At 34.1% G+C, this 22255-nt stretch overlaps 1 protein-coding gene across 11 annotated transcripts in view; it reads right to left on the bottom strand.

The window, feature by feature from the left end:
* The window catches only part of LOC117238291 (potassium/sodium hyperpolarization-activated cyclic nucleotide-gated channel 3), a 216954-nt gene that overhangs the window by 164160 nt on the left and 30539 nt on the right, over window positions 1–22255 (bottom strand). For 10 of the 11 annotated variants that reach the window (XM_033503088.1, XM_033503089.1, XM_033503090.1 and 7 more), the window contains one exon: window positions 5354–5437. The exons of the other annotated variant lie outside the window; for it this stretch is intronic. In XM_033503088.1, the coding sequence (XP_033358979.1) occupies window positions 5354–5437 (84 nt within the window). The remainder of the gene's footprint in view (window positions 1–5353; window positions 5438–22255) is intronic. 11 annotated transcript variants of the gene reach the window in all.

The following is a 22255-nucleotide window of genomic DNA, read 5'->3' as shown; positions in this document are numbered from 1 at the left end:
CCTTCGTTGATAAGTATTCCATCTGGTCCCGGTCTGTTTGTACAGAAATTTTCTTTTGTTTAGCATCAAGTGGCTTTCTGCTCCATTGACTTAAATAACAATGGAAGCGCAAAGGCAACAAGAACCATCGACTTTCTTGCTGCAATTGTAGGCGCAGCCAGTACATACCCCTGTCCCATTCGCGAAGCCATTCATCGTCGAAGGCAATAATTTCCCAAGGGCAGGTTGGCTGGTTGCGTTTGCAAGAAAAATGCACAACCGATCCAAGGTTGAACTAACGCGAAACGTACAAACAGAATCGCGGTTTCTTATCTGATACCAATTTCCAGCCTGTTTGTTATGTTTTCTAACCGCCATTCCACCCCTCTCCCCCGCCGCTCCTCTTTCTGGCTTTATTTCGCTTTTCGTTATCTGCCTATCTGTCTCGTTTCGGTTTGTGGTTATGGACGAATCGATAAATCAATAAAAATGTTCTGGCACCCCGGGGTTCCAGGGACTCGATTACGCGGACAATGAGGAAACGGTGAAGACGGAACGACGACGAAATTCCATCGTCGATGTACGGGCGAAAGCGTGCGAATATGTTGAGTCAGATTTATAAATAAACCGCCTTATCAGATGCCCGGCACGAGGGCTATTTTAAGGTATCGACCAATCAGTGTTAAGGTCAAGCACGCCCACGATTATTCGAGGACTATCAAAATTTATCCGCCAGGGGTGAATCCTTGGGCTTTTTGTTCGTTCGATTAAAGTCGTGTTGGAATGTATTTAATGACCGACGGGGAGAGACACGACAAGTGGGGTTAATAATTATAAAACTCAATACGCTGTCAGATCATCCTCGTATTATCGAAATTGTCGTTTTGTTTCGGTTTGGAATTGGATATCCTCTTGAACGTCGAAGAAATTGTTATGAGATTAGTTATGTAATTGAGCTTTTACAAGTCGTCTATGGATGTTTATGCTGTTGGGAGAAATTTGAACGTGTAGAAGTGTACAGAATTCACATGGTATGTTAGTGTATGTATTTGAACTAGAATATTCTTATAATATTTGAATGATGACACTTTTTATGTACGTTTTATTTCTTTAATTATAATTATAAGAATATACATTTTAAAAGCTTCGTAGCAATACTTATTGACCTCTAAATAATTGTTAATTCTTGCTTTTTATTAGAATTATTTTTGCCAAGTAATCACAATACGACACCCGTTTCTAACAGATAGGGTTGCCACAACACATAGAAAGTTATTTTAACGTTAGCTTCGAGAATCATATTTATAATAATTGAAAAGAACACAGGAAAAGAACATGATAGATATTCTTCTAAACTTTTCTCTATTCTCTTCTATTCTAGACTTCGGATATTTATGAAAAGTGTTCATGAAAGTTCATATTTTTATGAACACAAGCAAATAAATGGAACTTAGACAGAGATTTCTTCATTCGGCGAATATTACAACAAATATTCAAATATTTTACATATATATATATATATATATATATATATATATATATGTTGGTGTATTAATGTATTATACGCATTCTATACGTTTTCACATCTTTAAATTTCTTCAGAAATACATAATTATTCGCAGTGTAATGATAAGTCACATTTTATATTCGTCAATCTGATATTACCAAAATTTTCTCCTTATTTAATTTAGAAATTACAGATTATATATTTTTATTAAGCTCTTGAATATTGTAAAAATATTGATTGTCATAAGATTAGTTACGCCCTTGGTGTTTTACGAGAATTCGTGGGTTTACCAGCTATTTTTAAAAGGCTTATATTTTTGGACCTAGCAGGTTGTTCCCTGTTTTATCTATGTCACGTTAAAATACTCCCTTTTAGTCAAGTAAGTTATCATGCATTTCTCCTGTATTTTCTATTTATAATAACACATTAGTAGCGTTTTTCAGCTCTTAAACGTGGAACGATTATTATATATTATGAAGATAACGTAGTACGACATAAAAAGAAAATAGAGAAAATAAAGAGAAGGAAGATGTAAAATCTCTCATTTAAGTTTAGGATGTTTAGTATGTGCGCGTAATAGAGGTAACGTTATTTTTATTCACTTGGAAAATAGTAAAATATAGGTTTAAAAATCTAAAACAAAATTTGGAATGATATAGCGTAAAAATTAAAATTTTTCGCGGTTTAATGACACCAATAAAATCTTAATTGGAGAAATTTGAGTTTCTAAAACGGTGAATTGATAACAGGAGTTCGCAGAGTTCGAATCTGAAAAGTTACAAAGCGGAATATTGGAACTGTAATAAAGTTCGAAACAACGCTTCGGAATTGAGAAATTTGTCAAAGTATCGATGGTAAAGGATTTTATTGCAACTCCCCCATTTATAATTCTGTATTCCACGACTACTCTAAAGTTCCACGAAGTTCTATTATTAGTATTAATTTTCGTAAATGTGGAACCGATATAGTAATCTGTATTACATCACCAACTGTGTAAGCGCTTCTTTTGCGTAACGTGCATATATTTACGCGAATCGAATGCAATTTTGGATGACACAACAATGATATATTGAAACGCAACCGCTCATCCACTCAGCAATAAATTCTTATCTCATGAACTAGATTAAGTTGTTGCGTCAACAGTTCTGAAACCAAATTGGAAATGAAGTAGGAAAAATATATCTATAATCTAAAGATATATATATCTAACTAACGATATATTATTCGATCAATTAATATTAATATTGCTAATATTATAATTCTATTTAAAGAGGAGGATTTATGCTCCTAGTTATCGTTTGGACGTTTACTTTACTTTATTTTTGCAGGAAAGTGTTTTCATAGTCATTCTTCATTCATTTGTCTCTTCGTAATTCGTGTTTTTGCCAAAAATTCGAAAAATATTACATCCTTTGAAATACAATTACGACCAACATATATTTCGGATATTCCTCATATTTCAAGAACTTGAATATTGACACGATTGTACTAGATTCAAGAAATTTTGGCAACAAAAGTTTCGAACCTTCAAACGCCAAAAATTCAAGAAAATAGACAAATTTATAAGGAATTGTTGCTGACTCAGCAAAATTATTGTGTACTTGCTGTGATTGCCTACCTATTTAAATAAAAAACTATTATTGCATGCGTAAATTAATTCAAAATCAAATTTAAGCAAAAGATCAAGAAATATTAAATTTATCGTAAAAGCACTCGTCACGCTCGTTATTCAATTAACAAATTATAATTTCTTTCAAAATTTCTTCAAAACATGCCAAAAAGAGAAAATATTTGAATTTGATTTTTTCACATTAGATGTTGCATATAATTAAACAATAAATGTATTTGTTTTAAAATTGACCTTAATTTTAGTTTAAAAAAGCAACTGTTTTCCAGAGAATAAGGAACATTCGATCTTGAAAATAAAAATGAATAATCCTAAAGACACCAAACTAGTTTATACATTTAATATCCATTTAACATATTAACCATTTTATTATCCATTTAACGTCCCTAAATGTTCTAATGCCCAAAAAGTCTTCCTAGTATGACTAAGTCAAGCATGAAAAATTGTTTAAGAATCCTATTTTGCAGCCGTAAAACTTGAGGAAAAGTTCGGTACTCGATCGGAAATGGAAAAATTCCAAATATCCTTGCCGCTTCAAAAATCCTCGAAGAAAATGCATCGCAAAGAATTATGTAACAATGCTAACGATTCGCGTTTCTCATGGTAACATGTCTATCCGCGTAAAGCAAAGTGACCCGGTTTAGTCGGTCTGTACTTTTACTTTTCATCAATCTCCGCGGAATAACGTGGATCAAGGCTCGGAACGTTCGCAAACGTTTCACCGTTGAAAAGGTCGGACGGATAGAAGCAGTGGCGGGCGACGAATAAATTTAGCGAGGCGAAACGGGAGCAAGAAAGCGGCCGATAGAATGTGACGAACAAAGAGGCAGCCCTCGTGGAAATTGGAAACATGCCAGTGGCGCTATCACACGGAGGGTGGCACAACTTTCCAACGGGTGAGGGTGGCCAAGTAAAGGGTGACATCTAGTCTAGCGGGGAAATATTGACCGTAAAAATGGCGTCAAGCCGGGGCAAGATATGCGAAAGGAATTCCCATCGAATGAACGAAGACGCGTGTCGCTCGAAATTTCATTGTTTTTCCTTCGATTCAAAGAATAAGAGATTCTTTCCACAGGGGTATGAATTGCTGGTTATTCGAATGTTCGATTCGTCGAATTTTTAAACGGCAATGGGAGATTGAATTCGTTAGGGGAATACAATTAGCACGTGACTGATGGACGATTCCTGGATTCCGGAATTTAAGGGAAATTGGTAATTATTGGTAATTATTGGTGACGCGTAAAGAGATAGGTATTGAAGTGTTAGTATGTTTACGTTGGACATGCTAGAATAGAAATAACAGTAGAGAATTCTCTCTAAAGGATTGGTACACTGTGTAAAAACGTTCGAATTCTATTCCCTTGTGACAAACATCTGTGAAGAGTTCCTTCGAAGGAATAGAAGCGTGCGTGCTTGAACGTTAGGATAATTTAAAGATATTAGATTCTTCGGATTTTTTCAAGAATCTTCGTTGTACCGTGTAAGAACGTCTCGTTGAAGAATTTCGTTGTTCTTCGTAAAGAATTCCTTCCTTTCGCGAAGAATTTCTTCAAACAAATAGCGATGTTGGTAATCGTTAGAGCGTCGGATTGTTAAATGTTGGGACATTACATTGTTAAATTTGTTGTACTGTGCGAGAACATCCGAATTTCGTTGTGTTTCGTAAACGTTTAGAAGGAATTTCTTTAAGGAAATAACAGTGTTGATCGTTAGAATGTTAAGTTGTTAAATGTTGCAATATTAAATCTTAGATCTAAAGATTTAAAGATCGGAATATTACATTGTGATATTGATTGTCAATAAATATGATATGATATGATATGATAAATATGATATAAATAACTAGGGAACTTATTATTCAAAGTTCTCTTCGCCCTTGCGATTTTCACGATGCTAGTGAGCAAAGCGATTCACATTTTTTCCCTCCCATAGAAAGTCAAACAAAAAATAAGCTTACAGAAGCGTTAACTCTCGTCCGCTTAGAACTTAAACTATTTTAATATGAAATATTTATTTTACACCTAGTTTCTCGTAAGGGAAACATTTCCACACCTTTCACATTCCTCATGTGTGACCCACCAAGGTTTCTCATTTGGAAGTGACCTACATATTTCATAGTATTCCTTTCTATTTAATAATTTCTTTCGGTAATGAAGCCGAAAAGCCTTAGAATGACGAGCTACTTGATTGAATAGCCGATCGAGCAAGCAACTTTTCAAAGAAACTTTGTTTGGACTTACAAGGAAAATGGCCAGGAGGTTTCGAGCTTCTGTGACGGACGCTTTTCGTGTTTCGCGGCATGTCGGTTCTCAATTCCATGGCAACTGTATAAAAGGGAAAGAAAAGTTCAGAATTAATTCGTCACGTTCCACGTAAACATACAGATTTTTGCAACTTAGCGATTCTACCGTAGAAAAGGATTCTGTATTTTTCGTTTTATAATTCATTTCGTCATTCGTTTAAATCTGCACATTTATTTATGAAGGTATGAATTGGTGGTTCTTCATACGTTAAATTCGTCGAACTTTTAAAGAGCAATGAGAAACTTAATTTATTAAGGGAATATAATTAGCGCGTGAGTCAACGATTTCTATAGATTAATTACAGTATGAAGGAATATCTTTATGTCGTGTTCATGGGGCCAAAATTTCATTTTTATTACGTTTGTTACATAATAAATCGATTAGTTCAGATCGATAAATATAACATATCCTAAAACGAACATCTTATAGTAAAATAAAATTCCTTTTAATTTTTATTCTAACAAGACTGTATATTAAAGCTAATATATTTTAGCACAACGATATGTTTTAGAATTTTTTATCAAAATAAAAAAATTTATAATGCAAATTGATATGATTTTGCCATAGTATAAATTCGTTGATTTCAATCTTGTAGAAGAATTACCATAGCAGAGACATTGCAATGCGAATGGTGGAAGCAAATGAAAAACTTCATTTTGGGAAACAAAAGGAAGGTTTAATATCTTTGTGTTTTTACTGTTTTAGTATGATCCAATTTATATTGACAAAGAGAAATGATCTGAAAGTACGCCGTTCCTACGTGTTGTGCTTTGAAAGAGAAACTAAAGCTTTCTAAACAAATAATAAGTAATCAATAATATATAAATAGAAATACTTATGAAATGGTTCATGATTTTTAAATAACTAAAGCAATATTACAGTGAGAAACGATATTCATTATATAATGTAAGAGACAATGTGTTTGTTATTTAAAAAATGGAAAGAAAATCACTAAGATCAACAGTAAATATGTCAGAGATAGACTGTAGACTGTAGATATTAATGTAAATTCACATCTTTATAAATGTAACTAAAGGAATGGTATCTAAATAGAAATTTATTTCATTCGCTAAATATAACGAATACTTTGAATATTTTATACATTTTACTCTATCAATCTGTCTTATCAATCTACTGATAGAAAATATTTCAATAACAAAGGCATGTTTTCTTTTAAGAAAGCATATAAGACATAAAATGAAAAACACAGAATCTTGTCCTAGACCTAATAGAATTTTTCCTAAATTTGTCTCCAGGTTGGAAGAACCACAAATATGATTTACGATGACGAGGATCAATTAACAATTTCCTGTGTTTTTATGCAATTTCAATAATAATAACGTCGTCGACTAGTGACAATTTTTTGTTAAAAAAGCAAAACCTTCTGGTTCTTCGAGAATAAAAATTACCATAGCAGAGACATTGCAATGCGAATGGTGGAAGCAAATGAAAAACTTCATTTTGGGAAACAAAAGGAAGGTTTAATATCTTCTCTTTAATTTATCTTTGTGTTTTGGTTTATCGCGTGTCTTTTTTTCATGCCGACTAAACCGCTTAATCGAAACTCTCTTGTAAATAAAGCGAAAGATTGGATAGATCATGCGATATCGTGCGTTGAAGTATTACAACTTTTTTCTTTCAGAAACAGTATCGTGAGCTTTAAAACGATACTATGAAAACTATTCATATTATCGCATTCCTTTATAATATTTTATAATTTGTTTAATATGTAGATATTTACTATTTTTAAATATTTACTGCCTTACTTGGGTACTGAATATTCTTTTTTAATATTAAATGCTTTTAAACATTTATCGTCCTTTTACTATTAGTACGAATAGTATATAAATAATAATCGAGGAACAAAGCAAAATTCTAGCAAGTTAACCATAAAGCGTAGTACGAAAAAGTTTCTTTAAAAATTAATATTTTTCACATTTATGTAGAAAGTATAAATTTATAATTAAACGTAGAAAGTATTCCAATATACTAAAATCATTATTTATTGATTGTAGTGGTATTTTACTGTACCCTTCTTGCTTGTAAATAAATATTAATTTACTATTTAACTGTATAACGATACAACATAATATTTGAAAAATGTTAGCATTCATGGTGTGGTATAAGATTACACATTTCGAATAATTTTTTTAATAAACATCGTTACATTTATACATTAGAACATGGTTCTATATCTCTTCAAAATTGATTAAAATATATGGTTCTAACAAAGTATAGCTTACTACCTCGGCAAAAATAAATTGCATCATCAATAATATTGCATGTAACGCAATAAATACTTCCACTAGTGTAGCAGAATTTGTTACGTAACCATACGGTTCAACGTATATCATATTACACACAACACAAGCGTTTAAGGCTGCAATTTAAACGGAACTGCAGTAGCAAAAAGCTTAAGAAAACACGTGAGAAAAGCTCGATCCTTATAGAAGCTACAATTTCTGGAAAAACACGTGTCACTCGATCGTGGCGCGAGTTATCGATTCGTTTGGCGCACATGCTGTTTCATTGTGACCGTTCCAGAACGAATCTGGAAGAAACCCCAAAGGCAACTCTTTACAAACTGAAAATCAATAAAATCAAAGTGCTCCGTGGACGCGTCCGTGATAAATTTGCCAATCAAAACGATGGCAACAAAACGTAAACCTCCTCATCTTCCTTGAAGAAAAACCCACTTCGCATAAAACACAAAAGAAAATGAAGAAAAACAAAGTGTCGACGTGTGTCCGCGCGTTCGTCATTTCTCAACAGTTTCTTGCCAGAAAATCGTAATGTTCAACGAACCATTTGCCGCAGAAAGTCTTGGATGAGGAGGATTTCCATAGAAATTCGTCACAGGCTAGAAATTTCTCAAGAGCATCTCTCCAAGGAGATGTCAAGGGACTATACGGTTCGACGAACGAAGTATGAACCGCAGACACCGTGGATTCCCAAGGAGAGATTCGTGCGTACGAGGCCATGCATCATAAGGAACGCGAACGCGAGAAAGAGAGGCGCAGACGCTTAAATAATTTATTAGACGAGCGGAGATTTGCATTGTGACGAGCATGTACGCTACCGGATCGGTGGACGAAGGAGCAAACGAATTAGGCACTTGAGCTCGGTCTAGGGCCTGGGTTGAGAAAGAATATCGTATGGAGAATGAAACATACATATAGAAGACATACACTATCGTTTTAAAGTATCCGGACACTTGCTCATTTTTCACATGATGTATTTTACGGTAGTTGTAAAAAGTATTGGCGCATAATCTTACACTGCAGTAAAGAAGCGATCTTTTACTAGATTCTACATGCGTCGTTTTCACAGTATCAAATTCCTGCAGTCGTGCGAAGGTAGTACTAAACGTATCGTTTTCGAAGCAAGACTCGACCTCATTTTAGGCTAAAAGAATGTTCAAACGGCGAATGAAACACGTAGACGACATAATTATGCTGCTACTTAGAAGTATCCGGACACTTGGTTGTCTTTGACAAGATGGATTTTGCAGCAGTTTCTGAGAATTCGCAGAATTTGTCTAAATATCCGCAGTCTAATAATCATTTCTTTGAGTAAAAATATGTGTAGTTTAATCTTTTTTTACAATTGAAAAATTGAAATGTTTTCTACAACTTGGTAAATTTATAACATAACTAATACCTGTATGGTTTGTATAACATACTCTCATTACTTTCTGCATTGTTTCGCGATCTTTACGAAGAGATTAAAAATATATTTAGGTTATAAATAAAAAGGGATCTACACAAACATACCGAAATAATTCATACAATCTGTTTAATTTCCCTTAAAATCTATTTGAATTTTGATCAAATTTTCATGAAAAATACGTGGTAAGAGATGTGAAGGGTACAAATCGCCATTTGCCTTTGTTTGAAACTTTAATGAACTTGCGAAACTTATGTAGTTCATGTAACACACTTTAATTATCTAAAATGTATCCATTTACAGATTGAATAGAATCACCTTATATGTAGAAGAAAGTTTGAGAGGATTCATAAGGCCGACGATGCGCGCCACTGTTTTAAGCTTATCAGAGGCTGAAAATTATAACAGGATGTCGCGAAACATTTGCCTTCGTGTAAAACGCCATTCGACCCAGAAAAACGAACTAGCCAAACCAGTTTTTCCCTTTCTTTTTTAAGTAGTTTATCGTTAGAAAAAGTAATTTATGAACGTTCCTTTCGCGGAAACATTGCTGGACAAGAAGCTCCGTCGCTGATCCTCCTGTTGTTCGTCTGTTATGATAAATTTAATATTTATTCCAACATTTTAGCTATTCATCAAAATTTCTAAATATGATTCGACGGTGACGCACATTTTTTTGTCAATAGTTCGCCTGCAAATTTTACGATATTTTGAATTTTTAATATATTTTTTCCATAATTCCACGACCATTTTCACAAGTTATGTAATAGTTATTTTAACATGTGTTGATTTCTTGTACAAACTTCCAAATATAATTCTAATCTGCTACGTATTATTCACTTACCCTTTTAAGTATTGACAGAGTAGAAGAATTACTATAACGCGAGACCAAACAATCTATTCTAAGTGAAAAAGCGTGCCATTCGAACTCCTTTCTTTGTGGAAAATTCTCACATGCTGATACTACTATCTTCTTGCAAGACTGTAAGCTATAGTGCAAGAATCCCTTATTAACATTTCAAAATACGTAGTTCTTTCACAATTCTTAAATCAATTTTTTCAATGTTTTAAATGGCGTATAAATTTGTACTGTTTCTAAACAAGTATTTTAAAATTCAATACACTTCAATAAAATTCATGTTTTAATAGCAGACAAGAGTGTTTATCAGAATATGAAAAAATCAATAAAAATATTTCTCGTATTTTACGCAATAAAAATACAATAGAAAAAGAGATTAAATGATATATGATCCTTCACTAAATATAAAATTCGGAATGAAATATCATAGGTGATTAAAAAACATGTAATAAAACGTATGTTATAGTATTGAATTGAACAGAAAGTTTTTGCATTTTTTTTATAGAGGTTTTACTAAAATCTTACCAATGTCCTACTAAATAATTCGTTAGTATTTTCTTGATTTCACATGCTCATCTAGTATTCTATTACGCAGTCGTATGTTTAATAATTACTAGTATGTAAGTATACCCACATTCCAAAAACCACTTCAGTATCTCTTCAAAATGTTAACCGATTTTTAATATTTTTATCAGAACTAAGTATAATTTCCTGATCAATTCGTAAATAATAAACTGTTTGACTAACAAAGCTGTTCTATAATCTTTGACACTTACAGTATCAAATTTTCTATAGCAAGGTTAACGTTTAAAATTACATTTTATCGTATCAGTATATTCGACGACAACTCAAATAAAAGATGAAACCATTCTCAGTCTTTCTATATATAATTTTGTAGTCAAATTTGTATTCTAAGAAAAATAAGCAAGTTAGTCCCCACACTTTTGAGTGGCAGTATACAATCCATCCTGTCTGGACATTGTCCATGTATTGTCCATGTGTTTCAGCGACGTGAACAGTTTCGGGCTGGCTTAATATCGACCATGGGCCCGAATGGGGGCTGTATCTTGCCAGCGGAATGTTTTCAGCCCCGTTTCCGAAGCGCGACGTCGACTCACCCCCTGTCGTGAAAATAGAGTTCGCCGGACGAATCTGGAGTGTATTTGAAATTGGGGCTTGATACGAAGCTCGTTGATTTATTTGTCAACCGAATCCAGCTCTAAGGGGGGTGGTTTCTGCGCTGGATTTTTCTACCCTACGAAAAACATCACGATTCAAGAATTCTGTTCGCTGTACTGGTTGAAGCAACTGTGACAGATGTACTTCGGTGGTCTGTCGATTTTTTGTTTACACGCGGAAGAAACTTGAGATTGGTTGGTTTATCTGTAGTTTTGTACGAATGACGTAAAAATGATAGGAATCTGGAAGCGAGTGAAAAATATTTGGAACAAAATAATAAAGTTGCGAATGTCGAGCGATTGATTTACAGAGATGGAGCGAGAATTTTAAGAGTGTGACGGAAGTAAGTTTGGAATAAGTACTGCATATTATGATATTAGCAAAAGCGTCCTGATTCAATATCGTAAAACAAATTCCTTACCAACTATTACTTATCTTTTACATTTATACAGATACTTTCGCCCTGACTGATTACTTTTATATTAATTACTATCATTTATTTTCTCTTTGCATATACCACGATATAATATTTACCTTTATACTATCACATATCGTATATTTCATCAGAAGGCAGGATATTTATATCCCATTTTATCCAAGCCCAACATTAATCCTCAAATCGATAAACAATTTTTCCCAATAACGCAATACCACTGTAAAAAATGAACGGGAGAAACACACAGTAATACCGAAGAAATACATCAAAATAAATATCCCAACAGAAATTGTCTCCCATGCCCAAGATAATTCGCAGCATCCGCCATAACATCCCCTCGAACCCCTCGACTTCCATTAAACCAGAGACAATACACATCATACAATCGCTATCCAATAAATTCCCGGAGCCAGGAGTGCATCCCAGATGCCCGAAGAAATAATTCAGAGTGCACATTGAGACCGGACACAGAGTGTGCAAGTCCAGGAGAGTAGAAGAGCTTCTTCATTGTTTGGCTCGGAGGGCGCTTGACCTTCTGCAACCTGTATCGAGCACCTGCCTCTGTGCTTTCCTTTCAGTTGCTCTTGGTACATGAAAAACCGGGGTCTCGATGTGACCATACTAGATAAAAAAAAGAAAAAGAGAGAGGAAAGAAATAAAAAACCCTACTTTATAATATAGAGCCAGCCTTTCTTCTCGGATATTAGATATTGTCCTTTGTCGCCATAACCGGAACGTCGCCGGTACACCGATTCATCTCGATCGTGCGCCAGTCTCGTTCACAGAGACATATTAGTGTAACGTATACACACATACACATAGGTGTAGGATAAGTGTACACACCTACACAGGGTGGTAACTATCCCCCACCGTTCTCTGCAGCCCGGTTGCCACCTCGTACGAGGTCGAGCGCCCTTTCGAAATTTGCCGATGGCCAAAGGAGGCCTCGAGGACTGCTTGGCTGACCTCGAATCCGAGATTCTTATCTTTGAACCGAAAGCTCCGGGAAAGACGCCGTTTATCGAACGACAGTACTACTCACGGCCGTCCATGGCCGGTTTTCAATAGAGTGGCGGACTGAACACGTCGGCTGCCGCCGCCACCGCCCCCGTTTGTATCTCCCGTGGCCCAGAAACCGATTCACAATGAAAATTTTGAAATATAAATATGCCGAGACCGCCTTTGGCCTCGAGCACAATCGACCTCCACTCGACGCGGCACCGTGCTACGTCGCGACGATCTCTATCGTACGATGATCGCAATGGACATCCGGATCTGACAATCGCATCGGTCTTCACAATCCACGAAACCTGAGAAAGGATGCTTTGACGAAGAATTTAGTGAATTTTTGAACTGTGCTTAAATTAGAGTTAAATGTAATAATAATAACACTACAAGATTTTTATTAATGCAGGATACAAGTAGATACCATTTATCAGTATTATTGCAGAATCTATCTTGTAGGAAGAAATAAATTACTAGTTGAATCGAGAAAAGTCCAACGAGTAGCAAGAAATTCATCTCGGAAGATATAAATGGAAAAATGTTAACAGACGAAGAATGGAAAGATATTAATACACAAGAAAAATGTTAAGAAACATATGTGTCGAAATAGCAGTGAGACAAATTTTAATTTGAAAATTTATAAAACGAATAGAAGATCCGAAAGATTAAAGAGAGCCGAGAAATTTCAGTTCCACGACATTAGTCTCATCCGTTCCACACCATTTGTTCCAGTTAATTTCTCAGTCACTCGTTTAGTCGATGAACAAGACGATACGAAATATTTATCAGAAAATGAATATCGTATCGGCCATCTGGTTCAGGAACGTCCACGTTTCTCGTAGATTGCCACGATATCCGGACGATTGAGTTATCGCGATAGTTCCGAGGAATTCAGTGAAATGGCTTGGCCGATTAAATGCACACAGTTGGCGTCAAAATATCGCAAACTATCTGTTTGATTCTATCGTGATGTGAACGAGATGTGAAACGTAACGCGCCTTTCTATGCGTACACCATGCATCGAACCTATTGATTCTGTGTCTTTTTCATGTTACAATCGTACGATATATGACTTAGTATTATTGACATAACTCTAGTATAAATGTGACATATATGTAATGAATGGACAAACTTTGAAAAAATATTATTCAGCGAAGATTCGATAGAAACCATTTAACGAACATTGATGTTTTTAAGGCTCGTAAATTCTCGGTGATTTCGAAATTTAGTTGAAATTATTTAGCGAAGATTTAACTTTTATACACTTATGAATTTTTTGAAATCTTTAATCTTTGATATTTATTACAATTTTAGAAAAATTTGGATTTCTTTACTTTTCTGCTATTTACAAAATGGAGAACAAATTGTTACTAATTTTGTTATTGATTCGATTTGGATAATTATAAAAGGAAAAAAATTGAATAGTGGCGATTTTAATTTTCAAAGGATAACACAAGAAATATCAGTGTATAAATATTAGTTTGTCTAGATTTTTAATATTAGACGTTATCGTAAATGTGTAATATTTTTTAACATAATAAGAAAAATTGGAAAAATACTGGTTTTTTTAAATCTGTGTTGTTAAATTATTCCTAATGTTGGAAATATTTTAGTATTTTAAAAATTCTATTGAAAAAAGTCTTAATCTAGACCTGCATCACATTCTTTACGCGTAGGTTACAAAGCCCAGTTTCCGCTCACTTAGAAGCTAATGAAACGAGTTGTTCAGTGATACGAAATACGCCGATCTTTGACACTCGATAAAAATCTAACGAATCGTCTCGATTCACGTATCCACTTTGTGAATGAAACTTTGTTGTAATATACGATTTCATTGGAATCTTCATAAAGTATATTGTATAAAAATTATTTCATTTTATGAAATCAATTCCATCAGTTAAAATTGTCAAATTGGTAAATTGCAGGAAATAAAGAATAATCTAAATATCTCCAGAATCTAGAAACAACGTATCTTCATTTCCACGCAGGAACTAAACTTAAAATTTTAAAATATTGTTATGTATTAAAGTCTTACTTTAACGAACGCAAATTAGATTCATGTTAAGTTTGGGTTATATCTGTGTCAGATGTACGCTGGTCTAGGTCCATGCGAGGTCTAGGTCAAGACCAAGGTAGAACTGTGATAGGTCTAGATCATAATGCTCGTTAAGTTCAAATTAGATCCAAGTCGTTCTAATTTCAATACATGTTGAGTCTCGATTAAGTCTACATTCAATTTCTCCATATCTTTCGTACCCTTCAAATTTGATCAAACATCGTTTATAGCAATGTTGAAAATGTAGAATTAATTAAACTACAGGAACTATAAATTAGCCACATTTTGGACTTGCATCAGTATCTTAATTAAATCGTATTAGAGTTAGTTAAACCTACGTCAAGTTAGAATTCAGAACTAAACCTAACCAAAGGCCCCAAATCTATTTAACAATAAAGTTTCGTCCGGGGTAAATTCAAGTAAAAATAAAAATATGCTTAAACTTGGGCTTAGATTAAGGAATTACATAACTCAAAAATCAAAACTTTATCTTTTAACGAATAGAAAAAGCAGAAAAAATCGTAATCTAGAATTGCTAAAATAAATTCTCTACAATGAATCAAGTTACTGAAAACGTTATCTCTGAGATGAATTAAAACAAAATAGTGGAACCCAATTTTCACATTTGACTTTAAATTACAAAACTGCGGAAATCCAAAATCGAAAACTTTTTCTTTTTTAAATAAAACTACCCGTGAAATAAAATTTCAGAAAAATATTTCGAATCACCAATTAACATCGCGATATCCTTTCGCATTTCCACTACGAAGTTGTTGCCATAAAAATTACGCTAAAAAATCATGAATAAATGCTTCTCTGAAACTAACTGGTTTTCACAGAAACGTGGTATGTGTTACACCGTAGCTCCTCTCTGTTTGTGCAATGGAGCTTCGCCTGTCTACACAGGTTACAGTGAGTATGGTGGCGCAGTATGGTTCAATGGGCAATAAGTTCATTCGATGCTTCACCCCACGTCGAGTAACTACGTGTGCTCAACCCCATGCACGTGTGTATAGGTAATGATGATCTGATTAACCTACCCGCTCCTTTTATTGCAAATAAACCGACGGAAAACAAAACGAGCAATCGAATCGACGGATTTAAGTGGAGTGGCTAATCATCGAGCGAGCTTTCATCGTGACAGCTGAAAGAATGGCCTACTACAATGGAGCTTAGCGTCCACTATACATATTGTCTCCATAGTTTAGAATATCGATCTTTACCTTTGGTAATTATACGAGGAATTATATGAAGCGAAAAATGCAATAAACCGAGACCAAAAGTTTAAAAAGAAATATGCATGTAAAAATGTACATTGGTAAAAAAAAAAATTTTGAGATTGCTAGAAGAATGATACGTCTAAAATATTACCAATTTTGGCATATTAGAAGGATCAATTCCAAGAGTGAACCATTTTTTGAGGTGAGAGTTTTATAATTTTATCAAAAGTAAATGTATGCATACTGGGAAAATTTACAAAATTTTTCTTGGAAACAGATATTTAAAAATATTATCAAAAGAAATTCTATTTTATAAAAATTGTGTTCCTCGTTTCTTGAAAAGAATTCTTGAATAAAATACCACAAATTTATGTGGAATACTAAAAAAAATTTTTTATGTTAAATATATTTAATATTAGGAAATGGCGCGCGTATCATTATCCTGGAGAGACTTCATCATTAAGCTTTTCTTACTTATAAATCTCTTTCAGAGGAATCTGAATTTTCAATCTAGTGAAAAATGTTAGAAGCTCCAGTATTTTCAACTATAAAAACCTTCAACAAACAAATATACAACTGTTAAAAATTAACTTGTATGGCATTACGATTTAATAAATAAAGTACCAAGTACGTAACCTATATGTATAGTAAAGATGTCTGTGTAGTTAAAGGTTAAAAATATTCACTGGGATACGTACATGCTATGGCTTATAAATGTGGAAACATTTTAGCCGATCTGTTTTAACATTACACGAACATTATTAGAATATACGAATTAACGAGGAACTACTGGTCAAAAGCAGTCTTCTTATGAAATCAATGTACACACATGAAATTTAAATTGCATAATTAAAACCTTATCAATGGTGTATTAAAATTAAATATATGGTTCGTTGAAGTATTGACTGGTTATAATATTCCCGCTAAAATTAATTGCGATAATCTCTCTATTAATTTGCCAAAACATCTGTACTTCATTTATAATTTGGAAATCAAACGAATAAAAATAAATCAACTCCTTAGAATAACGAACCAGCTCTCTCATATTTGACTCTTACAAATGCCAATCTTTTCATTGCATATTAAACTAAAAATAAATCCTTTATCATGTCGTAATATTCTACGATATTTTAAATAAATAAAAAAGTAGTCCTAAATCTTGCGCAATTATAATCCTATAACTGAATTTCATTCTATTAAAAATAAGCGAATGCCTTCATATTTTCGAGCGTTAGTGTATGTGTCCTACAAGGGTCGAAATGTTTAACGTGCATGTGAAAATTCACTGGAAGCATTCGAACGATCCTCGTCGGAGTAATAAAAAAAATAAAGCACGCTTCAAGGCATTTCTCCGTGGATAAAACTGAGAGAGAGAGAGAGGAAGGCGGAAGTTGTTCTTATACATCCCCTTGAATATATCCCCATGACTCGGAAAAAATACGCGTACGAACGAGATCCAGCCACAAACGCGATTACTCGACCAGTTTCATCCACCGGCCGCGCTGGTGTCGAACAATTTCCTTAACTCACGTACAATACCACTTGGATGACTGTACAAAGGGGCAAGTCGCCCGAAGGTAGAATAAAAGTGCATCTTGCGCCGCTAACGAGAGCCGTGGTGAAACAAGGAGAGAAAATTCCAGCTAAAACCGAGACGCACGCCGCGCCGCGCCGTCTCGTCTCGTTTCGTTTCTATTCACCCTGATCTTGTTCTCGAGCAACAATTTCCCCGCGATTCTTTCGTCGTTAATCGTCGATGGTTCCAGTACGCTTCAACACGCCTGTTTCCTCTCTCACGGAGCACTGGGAATATTTTTGAAAATTATTTTCAGCGTGCTGGTAACTCAGAGACCTGAGGCAGTTTGCGGGATAGCGGAACGCAGTGGGAATTGCGTAGTTGAAGAGGTTTTCCGGTGTTTGAGGAAGTTTGAGAGGTATGTAGATGTTTTTGTCGAGTTATTGTGCACTAGCTTTGGTTCAACATTTTGGTGTATTTTTTGTGGTTTTACATCGAGTTGAACTTATCATTATGTATTTTACTCCATTCGACGTTTTTCAGCTTTTACACAGCCACGTGGGAAAAGTATGATAGATCCCACTTTGTAAATCTTCTGACTTCGATGTTACTTGGATGCCACTAAAATATTTTAACATGAAAAATGGCTGAAGAAAGGAGTCGTCTGATAAATTTCAAAATATTTTGTGGATATTTAACTTTCTACATCACGACTAGTTTTCAGATTAAACATATGATTTTGTCATAATCTTAAATACTTGAATAATTGAATATTTGAAGGCTTGTATCTTGAATCTATGAAAGACGGGAAATGTGACTTATTTTTCGTCCTCGATGTACTGTTGCCCTTCGATAATTTGGATTTAAATAAAAAAATGTAATATTCTTAAAAGAAAGAAAATCCTCTGTTTTAGACCTGCGGTGTTCTTTGAATCGCTTTAAACTGAACTATGTTTTTTCATTAGTAACAAAGTTAAGTTTGAATAAAACATAGAAATATAAAATACGTGAAAATCTCTTTGCTTGTTGAAAGAAGACTAAGATTGTGACATAAAAATTCGAAAACCACAGCAGGGTTAAAATTATGCAGTTTCAAAGTGAGTATTATTGAAAACAACAGATTTAAAAAATTGATACACCAAAATTGAATATATGTTACAATTTAATAATTATGTATGTAATACGAGCTCTAGTATCATTAAGTGGTTTTCCTATCTTTATATTTATCTTATTCTATGAAAACCAAGATTATCAGTGAAAAGATTATTGGAACGTAAATCTTTCCTTACTCAATGGAAAATATTTTTCTCCAAGTTAATTCTAACCGCTACAGAATGAAAAAAGCTCATTACCCTAACTGTGAAATCTCGTAAAATTACCCCTCTCTGTTACAGGAAGTCATTTTCTTCCTTTACCAACGTGAAACAAAGGATAGAAAATGGGCACTCTTTAGAAAAGAGATACAATGACCAAATGGTGGAGCGAGACAGTGAATGTATAAAAACAGAATCACGAATAAGGTTTATAAACCATCTGGTCTAATGATTCCAAATGTACATAAAAATTCATCTGGATTTTTCTTTTCAACGCATTAATAGTCATAAATTTGACGTAAAACGCGATCGTTTTTCACTGTCTTTAATTAAGTAGTAAGATCGTTTTGAATTTTATTCTGGCGTAGTACCACTCCTGAACCGCTCGCTGTTTTTACTACGGCAGTTTCTTTCGTCGTTTCCACAAGATCCATCTATTTCACGCTAATTGCTACATCACTGCCGCGTTATAGCTCGTTAGCACAGTTACAAGCGTCTGCTCAAATGACAGAGTTTTAGTAACTACCTTGAAAGTAGGCTATATTAGTTTTGTTAAGACGCGTGTGTAGACATCATAATCAATTACTAGAAGTTTTAAACCTTCAGTACTAAGTTTAGGGTATGCAAACGTTCAAATGTCAAAGCATGAAAATTTGAAATGCTCATCATGTAACACGAATCTTTAGAAAATCAGATATATGTACTGTGTGATGTTTAAAAATTATGTTTTATAATAAATCTTATCAAGCTTGAAATATACTGCTCGATTTTAACCACTGTAAAGCTATAGAAGTTTTCATCTTTCACCACCAAGTCTAATATATATATATATATATACTAGTATGTAGCTTTCAAAGAATTTGAATTGCTGATCGTACGATGGTACAAATCTCTAGGAAATCAAATTTCTACTATGTGATAACTCGAAATTATGCTTCACCTATAGTAGAGCAATAGAAGATATCAAAGTTGGAATATATTACTGAATTTGCACCAATTTATCCAATTAGTACTTGGAAACCCAACATTTCGGCAAACTGTGTGTACTTTTGCACAAAGTTCTCAAAACTTTTGAGAATTATATAGTACCTATACACCGCTTATGTGACAGAGAATTTATTTGAAACAGAAAGTATGGCCAACACTAGTAAATATACTAATGTAACTAATACGATTTTATCGAAATACGTCTGGATATACAGACAGTCTATAACTCAGTTCGAAGTTGTAGAGCCGACCATGACTCATTCTAGGGTATTAGGAGAACATGTGAGCAATTCCCCAAGGCCGAGATAAAACCCGCGAGCCGCACGGTAGCCGTTAAAACCTTTATAGCCAATCGAAGACTGTGGTACCAGCCACGACCTAGCCCAAAACAGTAGAAACCTGTTCAATTGGATACCAAGATTGGTGGTACCAACAATACTATATCCAAGAGTCGCGTCATAGAATTATAAGATTGTAGTATCAATCATCTTGGAGTAATAAGAACATCAAGACTATGGTATCAATGTCAATGATACAATCGATAGCCATAAAAATTCGTGCAATGGAACCCTAAAATTATAATACCAATCACGAAAATAAATTGTAGAAAGTTACTCTGTTTGACGTGAAATTCTAAACTTCATAACATACAATGTTTTCATTGATTTTTATTGACTTTTTATTGAAATTTATTGGAATTGTTGTATTAATGAAATAGCATTTCTGTGAATACGAAATTAAATCAATTTATTAAATTATTTATTTCAATTAATATATGTCAATCTATGACAAGTCGCAGGATAAAATATATCTATAAAATTCACGTTACTATCAACGTATTAAAGGGTTAAAACTCCATCAAATCGTCCTCCATAAATTACGCGCGAAATTTAATTTCCACGTCTCACTGACAAGATAGAATCCTACGAAAGAATATGCTTTCTACTCGTCTCTCTTATAACTTTTGAGAATCTTCAAAAAGAGAAAGTCGGTATGACGATCGAAGCGGGATTGATCCATATCGGATGAGACTGCAGATTTTTATTTGATGCGCGTGACGAACGCACGGGACACACGAGGAACGAGCTTTGTTCAGCAGCTTGGTATGAAAGAAGATAAAGGGTGGCGGAGACGCACACAGAGACACGGGACTGCAAGGTAGACTCGAGAGTCGAGAGTCGAGAGCTTTTGTACGCGGCTCAAAAAGACCATCGCGCCTATCCGTGCTCCACCGGTCGAGCACACCGCGAAGAATTTAAAGACGAAAGGCGCGAAGGTGCTCTTTGCGGGACAGCGACATGGCTTTTCATGCCCATAATTTCCATTGTCGCCACGTCACTGTCAACAATGTTCCTCTCCTGTTCAATGCTCGACATACATATTTCGTTTACCTTTCGCTATTTTTTTCTTTTTACTCTGTGTTCATCTCACAGAACATCCGGATATGCTAAGAGAGAGAGATACCGGGAAATGGATTTTATTAATATGGAAATTTTCAGCTGGAATTTAGATGTCACGTATGAGCATGTTTGGAATATTGGAACGAAGGATGTGGGATAAATAAGAATTGAATATAAATTAGAATTTTTTATATTTTTTAAATTAGAATTTAAAAAAAAAAATGTCGAAGACCGTTGAAAGACATTTACTGCAAAAGTTTCAATCTGATGATCGAAACCAAGAAATGAAGAATATAAATGCCATTAACCGATCCTTTCCTTACTATTACTATTCGAAAAAAAATTGTTAATGGTATAAATGATTTTTTGTTTCAATTTTATATTAAATATCTTCTTAAAATAATCCAAATGCTTATTGTTTACTTATACGTTTACTAAATAAAGGTGAAATTAAAATATCAAAATTCGAGGATTGCAGGATTAACGTATTAGGAAAATATTAAATGACTTCTTACAGTTTTCAGAAGGTAATCAATGTTTCGTCTATGTACGATTGAGAATAATATAAATTATGAATCGATTTACGTATCGACTTAAATTATTTGATAAATATTTGTATTATCTAAGAATCTAAGAAACTTCTCAATTTGTATATGACAATTGCAATAATTAAACGTCGAAGCACTCAATAAAAAATGAAAGGTCTGGAAGATGATCGAGCGTTCGAAGTTCACGACTCCAAACAGGAATAAAAGCGAAAAGGTTGTTTTTCTTTTTCTGTTCGCGAGGGTGCGCCGACACTCGCATTACGAGCCACTTAAACGACGCTTAACGAGAGGCCTCTATTGTCGCTAGGCTTTTGTTAGGCGGCGCTTTAGTTGCTTCGAATTGGCGCAATCGTAGGAGTGTTTTCAGAGATAATTCGACAAAGTTTTTACCCATTGTTTCCTACTTCTCCGTTTTTTCTTTTCCGTTAGCATCGAGGAACATCGTGTTTTTAAATCCATCCACAAGTGTAATTTTCAAAACTTTAAATATTTCCAAAGAAATACAAAAAGCCTTCTTTTCTCTGTTGTTTACTGATAACAAAAATACATTTCAACTAATCTTTGTGTAAAAAACATAATGTACTAAAATTAGACCCAATTTTATTCAGAATAACAAATTTATAGTTTTATCGTTCAACTAGGTAATATTTCAAA

Source organism: Bombus vosnesenskii, unplaced genomic scaffold, assembly GCF_011952255.1.
Source record: "Bombus vosnesenskii isolate JDL3184/JDL3185 unplaced genomic scaffold, Bvos_JDL3184-5_v1.1 scf7180000013445, whole genome shotgun sequence".
Taxonomy (NCBI): domain Eukaryota; kingdom Metazoa; phylum Arthropoda; class Insecta; order Hymenoptera; family Apidae; genus Bombus; species Bombus vosnesenskii.
This window is presented reverse-complemented; position numbering and strand designations above follow the sequence as displayed.